Source organism: Panthera pardus, unplaced genomic scaffold (genome assembly GCF_024362965.1).
Source record: "Panthera pardus isolate Hobbes unplaced genomic scaffold, ASM2436296v1 HiC_scaffold_17, whole genome shotgun sequence".
Taxonomy (NCBI): Eukaryota; Metazoa; Chordata; class Mammalia; order Carnivora; family Felidae; genus Panthera; species Panthera pardus.
This window is the reverse complement of record NW_026526732.1, coordinates 97,482,692-97,492,365: the sequence shown is the minus strand read 5'-3', so window position 1 is coordinate 97,492,365 and position 9,674 is coordinate 97,482,692. Positions and strand designations below refer to the sequence as shown.

The window sequence follows — 9,674 nt, the reverse complement described above, 5'->3', positions numbered from 1 at the left end:
TCATGAAAGCAGAGGACCCAGTTAAGACTCATACAGATTCTTGGTCACAGAAACTCTGAGATATATTGTTTGAAATCACCCAGTTTTAGGGAAATCATTGTCCAGAAAAGGAAAGCAATATAGGTATCATTCTATTTCTACTTCTAAAGACTAAAATACAGATAACTCAAGCGTCTTTGACTTTTTTTAGTTTAAGTATGTAACTAAGGATACCAACCACAAAGTACAATATGACTTCAAAAATTTTAAACAAAATAACAACTACCTACAAAATTTATCAGTGACTTATTCTGAGTAGTGGGGTGATTAGCAATTTTATTTTCTTCTTTGTACCTTTATGCATTTACTAAACTTTCTATAGTTAACAAACATAGCTTTATAATAGAAGCTGATAATGAAACATATCACTGAATGTGTAAGAATCCCACTTCCAAAATGCAGTCAATATAAATCAAAGGATTTTACTAAACAAAATTATTCACTGAATTAACTACCTTTTATACACGGTTCGACAAAAGCAAAGGATTCTGACACTTTTATATAAACTGACATTTAAAAGATGCATTTTCAGAGTAGGGTGAGAGCCAGATGAGCAAAAGAACATATGCGTGAAAGTACCAACATAATCTGAAATATATTTAAGTGATAGATTCAGGATAAATGCCTAGGACCACCTTGTAAAGCCCTATTGTCAAACTAAGTAAAAAATGAAGCAGGAAAATCTGAATGTACATCATTCCTTACATATCTTAATTAGATATTTTTTGTTTAGGTCACATTATATATGTCTCCACACCTGAAGTTAATTTTTGAAAAACACTTGCCATGAAAATACTATACCATGACATGGTGAATGAAGAGTTACAATATTTATCCACATATATTTTCAATGAACTTAAACAAAAGGCAGAATATTCAAAAGTTTAATTCAGGTAAGGCATTTAGATTACTTATCTGGCAGCAAGAAGAATCAGGGCTCTGGTAACTAAGCAATGAGTCAACTTTACAGGGAAACATTTTACACATCTTGTAGTGGTTGGAGGGAAAAGGGATGTTAAATATTAGCTACCTCGAAACAGACCGTCTTCCTCAGCAAGCCAATTTTAAAAGGTTGCTACTTTTTTTGGAACTAGATAATTTGATGAGACATGAAACAATGGAAAATTAGTCTAGTTATGGAACACAAGACATTTCCAACACTCCAATTATCTTAAGATGAAGTTTGCTGCTCTGGAAAACCCAGATGTGGTGTGGCTTCCTGAGAGAGGTCACGATCGTGTCTTCTTTATGAAGGTGCCATCTTTAGAAAAGAATGTGTAGGCCCTGACATAATGGTGACGTGTAGTGGAATGACTATTGGTCTCAGTATAAAAATATTTATCTACTCATGTTCTAGCTGTGTAAGCTCGGAAAAACAACCCCCCTTCTAGCTTCATTCAAATTATTTATTAAATGCAAATAATACTTATCTCCTATTTCAATGACTGGTTGAGAACCTCAGTAAGATATTTATTTATGTTAAGAGCTTTACAGACCAAAGTTGGCATACAAATGTTAAGACTAAAAGAATCAATATGGGCATAATCAAGTATCTGAAGAAGCAAAAGATTTCCCAGGAGAAACAACTCCAAATTAATCACTGATGAGATACTGTAAATTTTTTTAATGTTTATTTATATTTGAGAGAGAGAGAGAGAGAGAGAGAGCATGAGCAGGGGAGGAGCAGAGAGAGAGAGGGATGGAGACAGAATGTGAAGCAGGCTCCAGGCTGTGATCTGTCAGCACAGAGCCCAATGTGGGGCTCGAACTCACGAGCCATGAGATTATGACCTGAGCCGAAGTCGGACGCTTAACAGACTGAGCCACTCAGGCACCCCCATGATGGGATACTATATAGTTTATATCTGAAGACATTGCTTCAAACCTATTCTATTTCCCTGAATTGACTGGCCAATTCCCAAATAGGCGTATTGTGACTAAATTGTTGACCAGATCATATTTCCACAACTGCTTATTTTTGAAACAAATTTTCTACACTAGTAATTAAAAACACTACTATGTTATGTTCTGGTCAGTCCTCCTTCTGAAAGGCCATCTTGCTCCTTTCAGAAACCTAGTCTTTATGGCAGTTCATTTTTAATTCTTGCCTACAGCCAGATCTAACAAGTATGTATCAACATACTACACTCCTGAGGCCAGAGACTTTTGCCTTCTTAAAAAGCCACAGCTATGCACACACACACCAACACACACCAGCCTACTTGGGGCTTTGAAGCACGACCTAGCTCAGTTGAAAGGCAGTATCTTCCACCCATTCCTCAAATCTAGGAGGTGACTATTATTGTGTTCTACATGCAGATTCTGCTATAAGCACAATAAAAATCAAGATGTGGAAGAGCTGAGACTAATTTTTAACAAGATACTGAGGCCACCAAAATTCACATTCATGTAACCCTTAGACAATGCCCCAAATATAAATCACTCGTGGTCATACATGTGCTCCTGTGTGCTCATTCGTACTGCTCTAGCCTCCTACCGCCCTGATCCAAACTCCACTCATGGTGTGCCTTCCTCCCAAACTCTTTCCTGTGGGAATCCTACAACCTGATTCTGAGGTAAAAACCCAGCCTCTGCCCTCTGTTTCCTTCCATTGCTCAAAACCTTTGCTCTTCCTGTTGAACCTGACTGGAAGGAGCCCAGCTGTAGATTAACCTTCTGTCCCCTCTGTTCCTATACTATGTTGCACCCTGTAGATCAGGGTAACTATAAACCCATGGTCTCAGCTACTTTGAATCTTCTCTGCTCAACTCCAAAACCTTAACCTATAACCTTTTCCTTAACCCCAGGCAGGACACTGTATTTACTAATTTGCTGAGAGAAATAAGCCAGTGCAGGGTAACTCCCTTAACTTCTCTTATCCCATTTTAATCACTCTTTCTTCACCTCAAAAAGGCATGTCCTTCCCCATGAGGCCAATTTCTCCAACATGATGATGTCTGGAGAAGACATGGGAAGTAAGGCAATAAACAGGCACTGGTTGTAGTAAGACAGGTGAGAGGTAACAAGGGCCAGAAGGAAACTGTGGCTTTGGAAATATTGATGTGTTCCTCCCCCTCCCCAACCCTGAATTTTTGGAGACTAGCTAAGCAGGGCTACAACCACAGATAACCATTAGCAAAGGCATGTATCTTTGCTTAACTAGGAGCAGAGGAGAAAGGAACCGTACAACATACTTCTACCCTGTGGAAAAATGGGTGAGTAGTGGCAGAAGAAAATAGTGTAGAACAGTGATCTCTAAAGCAGGTTGTACACAAGGTGACCGCAGGGGATGTGGGAAAATAAGATATCTATTTCGAATTCCATTTTGTTTAAAAGAAAGAGGAGGAAACTAACCTTCACGAACATTTACGTTGTCTATTTCAAATATGTACATATACCTGTATTGATGTTGTTAAAGATAGATCATACTCTAAGATTATGTTGAGCCTTGCAAAATTAGCTAATGATAAAATACATGCAAAAAATACCTTGGAAGAAATTAACATGCATATATTGGAGGGTTTCCTCAAAAAACTTTTATTGATAGAAATATGCCATCAAAGAGGGCTGGAGACTACGGGCATGGAAGTTAGAGTATAAGGCCCTGGGAACTAAATAGCCTAGTCTTTGCCCTGGGGTAAAAGTAATTATATGTTAGTAATATTCCAAACGAATGGTTTGTTTTTAAGTGAGGATAACTTTTGAAAGCTTCTTAATCTCTATTTTATTCTCATATCCTATGCAGTCTTTTAATTTCAAATAATGGAGTATAATAGAAGTGTGGTAAAACAATACAAAATCCCTTTGAACACATTTTGCTTTGCATATAGTCTTAGCACGTTGGAAGCAGAAAGAATTCCGTTTTTGTCATCCTTCATCCTAACTAGATAGCCAACATTTCCATAGGCTCTGAAATTACATAAAATCAACCCAAGTTTTAGAATTCGGTAGGTTGTCAGATTTTCGTCATATGAACTATTTCTTGCACAAATGTGTTACCCATGACTCTATTCTCTTCCCAGTAGATTTTGATAAGCATGAAGTCAATCCCTAACATGACTGAAGGGAACTTATTAAAGTTCTTAAAGACAAAGTGTCCATCCTTGCCTTCTTTGTGGGACCCCCAAAGGTAAGTCACGGCCAAGTGGCAGTGTCATCAGACAGATACACACACAACAGCTTGGGCACTTGTACTGTTGGGTGGTTATCTGCTCACCCAATTGACAATAAAGCACATGCATTTCAAAGCATCTTGTCAAAAAAGGAGTAAATCATTGCACTACATTACAGTTTCCCTTGTAAATGCTGAAAGCGAGTTTTACAAGGATAAAAAAAAAGGGGGGGGGAGCAACATCCTTTCCTAGTCTGTCCTCCTTTTCAGCTTTACAGGTCAATTCCTGACAGTCACAGGGCACCTCCCAAGCCCTTCCACCAGCATGTGCCATAAAAGGAACCAGATCTGATATTTGGCCAGGCCCATCTAGTTCTGCACTGAAATCAAAGAGGATGCTCCATTATTTCAAAACAAGGTAGCAGTACATCAGAACTAGTGGTTTTGATTTTTTAAGACAAAAAAAGCTACTCCATGGTTCCCTAGTGCTTAAGAACTGTTATTTAAACAAGGAGACCTTTAGGCCAGGGTAGTCTAATGTCTTAATGGCCTAACTTAGCAAACCAAAGTTTAAGCCTGTAAATGCCTCAATGTTAAAAATCAAAATACCTTGGGGTGTCCAGGTGGCTTAGTCAGTTAAGTCTGGCTTTGGCTCAGGTCATGATCTCACCGTTCATGGGTTCGGGCCCCACGTTGGGCTCTGTGCTGACAGCTCAGAGCCTGGACCCCACTTTGAGTTCTGTGTCTCCCTCTCTCTCTGCCCCTCCCCCCACTCATGCTGTTTCTCTCAAAAATAAATAAAACATTAAAAAAATTTAAAAAATCAAAATACCAAGGACAACCAATTACAAACAGCCAACTAGGGCTTAAGCTATAGTCAATCAATAATTTCCTTACTTTCCTTCCTTCCTTGCTTTTGTCTACTCTCTATCTCTCCCAAGCTCCTGTCAGTGGAGCACTCCCAACCACTTCCAGTTTGGTGCTGATTCCAATAGATTTTTGCTCAAATAAACCCCTACAATGTTTTTAAAATGTTTATTTCTGAGAGCGAGAGTGCCCAAGTGGGGGAGCAGAGAGAGAGAGAGGGAGAGACAGAATCCCAAGCAGGCTCCACACTGTCAACGCAGAGGCCGACACAGGGCTTGAACTCACAGACCGTGAGATAGTAACCTGAGCAGAAATCAAGAGCCAGACACTTAACCAACTAAGCCACGCAGGCACCACAAAACTCCTAAAGGTTTTATAAAACTCCTAGAAGTTTTATAAAAATTCCTCAGTTTGTGGCACCTGAGTGGCCCAGTTAGCTAAGCGTCTGACTCTTGGTTTCAGCTCAGGTCAGGATCTCATGGCTCCTGAGATCGAACCCTATGTCAGGCTCTGCACTGACAGCTGGGAACCTACTGGGAATTCTTTCTCTCTCTCTGCCCCTCCCTCACCCATGCTCTCTCTCAAAATACATAAACATTAAAAAAAATTAATTTATCTTTTAACAGAACCAAACTTTTAAGATTTTTAGAGTTGATGGGGCACCTGGGTGGCTCAGTCCATTAAGTGTCCGACTTCGGCTCAGGTCATGATCTCGTGGTTCATGAGTTCAAGCCCCACAAAGACTCTGTGCTGACAGGTCAGAGCCTGGAGCCTGCTTCAGATTGTCTCCCTCTCTCTCTACCCCTCCCTCACTTGTGCTGTCTCTCTCAAAAATAAATACTAAAAAAAAAGATTTTTAGAGTTGAGATTCATTTCAATGTCATGTTTTTTTTTTTTTTAAGTTTATTTATTTTTGAGACAGAGAGAGACAGAGCATGAACGGGGGAGGGGCAGAGAGAGAGAGGGAGACACAGAATCCGAAGCAGCCTCCAGGCTCTGAGCCGTCAGCCCAAAGCCTGACGTGGGGCTCGAACTCACGGACCGCGAGATCGTGACCTGAGCTGAAGTCGGACGCTTAACCGACTGAGCCACCCAGGCGCCCCTCAATGTCATGTTTTTTAAAGAAAAAGAGAGAAAAATGAAAAAAGAGACAAGGAAAAGGAAGAAGGTGTGTGTGTAGGGAAAGAGGTGTGTCTGCTACATTCCCTGAAATTTATGGGAGGACTCTTCAGAAGTCAACCTGTGGGTAAAGAATTAGCTCAAGAGGAAACAAAGATCAGGCATCAAAGTTTGAAAAACTCCCCATGAGGGCAACTGCTGATAACTAGGAGCAGTTCCTTAAGAATTCTCTGAAATATTTTAAACCACTTGTCTTTCTTCAAAAGCTTATTTAACTTATAAAAAAGAGAGAGAGAGAGAGCGTGCAAAATCCCCAGGTCTTTAACAGGGGTGGCATTCAAAGAGGCTGAGATAAAAAACATTCCCTTAAATTTGTCTTTGAAGTAGAAATGTGATCACACGCAAATCACCGAAGGAATAAGGACAATTCCCACTGCTTTCTCGGATGACACGTTTATAAATGCATGAATGACAACACGTGATCTGTTAGGTTAGGATTACCCTTTTCCATCAAGGACTCCCACCTGAGACCCATGCTTGGCGAGAAAAGGAATTACTATCACTTAAAAGCAGCACCTAATTTCTGTCAGTGGAGACTCCAGGCCCTTCTCTGTTGGCCTCTGTGAACAAGGCCAAGCAGGGAAAACATAATACTATCCCCTTGAGCTTCAACAACATTTGCTGAGATAAATTTACGGAGTTCTGGGGAGAGTCATAACCTGTCAAGCCCTAATCAGGATTGGCCATTCTTCTAACGGCCATTTTCTGTATTTAGGAAAATTTGATCACTCGATTTTTAAATGTACACAGGCCAGAAAAATATCACTATATTGCCTTAATAATAAAATCAGCACCCTGTCACACATCCCCTGGTTTTAATTCACGTTTTTTAGTGATTTGAGTGATTTGCTTGTTGATGAACTGTTTTCCCCTTGAATATAAGATAGCAAGGAACCTGCAGCCTCAGGGGAACACAGGAGCTTGCACATGGTTGGTACTAAAAATATTTGTAGAATACTGAATATACGTTAATGTCATTCTTAGTACATACCTTATTGTGTCCCTGTGTTTTGATGCCCCCCAAACTTACCCTGTCACACTATTAGTACAAATACATCAGACGTACAACCTTTATTCAAAACAAACAAACGATAGAAAGAGTTCTTTAAATAATCAGGTATTCCACATGTTCAAGTGAATAGGTTTTATTAAATGCATACTAATATCTTTCTATAGTATGTGAGTATACATAATAAATTAAAATGTATATATTTATTAAATATAGATATAATACCAGAACATGATTATTTCAGATGAGAAATCAAAATAAACCCATTTTTAAGTATCTTTTGGTCACTCCAAATTGATATTGCTCATAAAAAAATACACGGATTTTCCCTGGGGAAAAAAATTAATTCCATAGCAATGTAGTTAAGGGACATGTTTTATTTCATAGCTTTCTGCAAGCAAAATTGCTTTGATACAAAATGAGTTCAATGATACAGGTGCTACTGTCCACTCAAGCAAAAGAAAACCTCACATTTATATGAATGCACTTTATAATTATATTCTTACAGTATAATAGGTCTAATATCCGGGACGCCTCTGGCCTCATGTGAAGCGATGGCACAGAAATGCTGTAAGGTTCTCGAATGTCAGAGCACTGGCAAGTGCCTAAAGTAACTTCCTGTGAGTTCTCTGTCAGACGCTGCTTAAAGAACTGTACGTGGTTGTGTTCATCTGTCTGCCCTCCCCCGTTTAGTTTACATTTTAATGATCTCAAAATGTATCCCCGGTGTGTGTCTTTTGGCTTCTCAGAGTGTCTACAAAAGCAAGAAAATGTCATGAGGTATCCTTAACGTTAGCTGTGGCTGTCGTGCTGTGGCTGTCGGAGAGGATGAGGACTTACCTGTAGGTACAGTCACCGATTCTAGTGTGTGCTCCACACCTTACAGTGCGGAAATGTTAGTGCATGTTAGACTCTTTCCTCCCCCTCACATATGACGTGACTTTAACCCCCAGAATATCTGACAAGAAATTATACAGATAAAATAAGAAGACAAATACACAAATAAGGCCGTCTGCAGAATTTTAAACTCAACTCCTTGCAATTATTTCACAATAATTTCTACAACATATTTTACATCTTTCAAACTTAAATAATAAACGCTCAAGGAAGGGCCGCGGTGGAACCAATTGCACTATCTCTTTGAGGACTTGTCCAATTTGCTGGCAGGTGATTTCCTCTGGGGAGTGGGGATTTTGGAAGGCTTGGCTGTGGATGGCCGAGAACCTGCTCGGGGCGTAGGCCTGTGTGTCTGGGGGACAGTCTCCACGTCTGAGCACACAGACTGGATTTCCGAAATGTCAAAGTCTGACGCATCACTGCCTCGGCGGCTGCTGGCCCTGCTGCCAGCTTTGCTTCCGGCTCGGCTTCCTGGTCGGCTGGGAGTCTTCTTGGGATCTGAGGAGAGAGGACGGAGTTGAACCACCCTCATTCCCGGGTCCATCGACAACACATTCTTGAAACCCAATGCCACCTTTAATCTCAACACATTTTCTTGTCACCTAGCAGGCACTCAGCAGACACTTGTGGATTTGTGGCCTTTCTACATTCCACTAGGGTCGGTAGCCTCATTCTAAGTCAATGTAATATACAAAAAGGTAGGCTTACAGACAAAAGGTAGGTTTGGGCTTAGACAGGATTCCATTTCCTACAAACAGATATAAGAAATATACCTAGAATTTAACATTATGCTTTCCAAAGTTTAACATGTGTACCTAGGGATGTGTGCAGGGCAGACATGGGGCAAACGCTTTACCCGAGGATAAGTAATTTGAAGCACAGAGGAATTTAAAAGAGAAGTCTTGAAATTTTAAAGAAACTTCATGCTTGCTGAGCCCACAACCCCAGGGACCAGGTTCACTATTCTGTGAAGAAGCAGGACTAGCACGGGTGTAAGGCCCAGTCCAGTTGGGTTTTTCCAACCACCCAAAATGGAGCCCAGGCAACTTGTAAGCAGACAGAAGAGCCAAGAGCTTCCAGCGTAAAGGGGTAGGATACTGCTCTAGTTTTTTTTATGCTCATCTTCCTTTGGTACTTTCCAAAAGGGATTTTCTTGTCATTTATCCCCTACCGTTGTTGGAGGACAGGGCTATGTGTCATTTTGAAAGAATACAGCACTGTCAATTTGTGATTTCATCCGCCATGAAGAACAGGGACTTTCACCTTCAGATCATACCGCAAAAAGCTATCACAGAAAGAGCCACATCACACTTACCAGCAAACTGTGTTCGGACTCTGGCGGCTGCGGTGGTTATCAAGCCACTGTCGTCCCCAGAGTGGAAGCCTTTCCCTGATAAATATCCTGGAAGTCGAAGCTTGCTTCCTTGTATTGGTGTTCCCTGTATTTAATCAGTGAAAGGACATTTCAAGAAATCGTTCCTGTTCCACGATATTCCACTGACACCACATTATAGATTGGTGGAAGCCCCTGCACTGGGCCTCCTCAGGAGGGGGAGTGGGAGAGGCTTTTCG

The 9,674-nt window shown here is 40.6% G+C and overlaps 1 protein-coding gene across 29 annotated transcripts in view; it reads right to left on the bottom strand.

Moving 5' to 3' along the window:
* Window positions 1-7,325: 7,325 nt before the first annotated feature.
* Window positions 7,326-9,674, bottom strand: part of DST (dystonin) — a 491,438-nt gene continuing 489,089 nt past the window's right edge. For all 29 annotated transcript variants that reach the window (XM_019457466.2, XM_019457473.2, XM_019457470.2 and 26 more), the window contains 2 exons: window positions 9,418-9,541; window positions 7,326-8,600 (listed from right to left, as the gene is read on the bottom strand). In XM_019457466.2, the coding sequence (XP_019313011.2) occupies window positions 8,338-8,600; window positions 9,418-9,541 (387 nt within the window). In that variant the 3' untranslated portion in view covers window positions 7,326-8,337. The remainder of the gene's footprint in view (window positions 8,601-9,417; window positions 9,542-9,674) is intronic.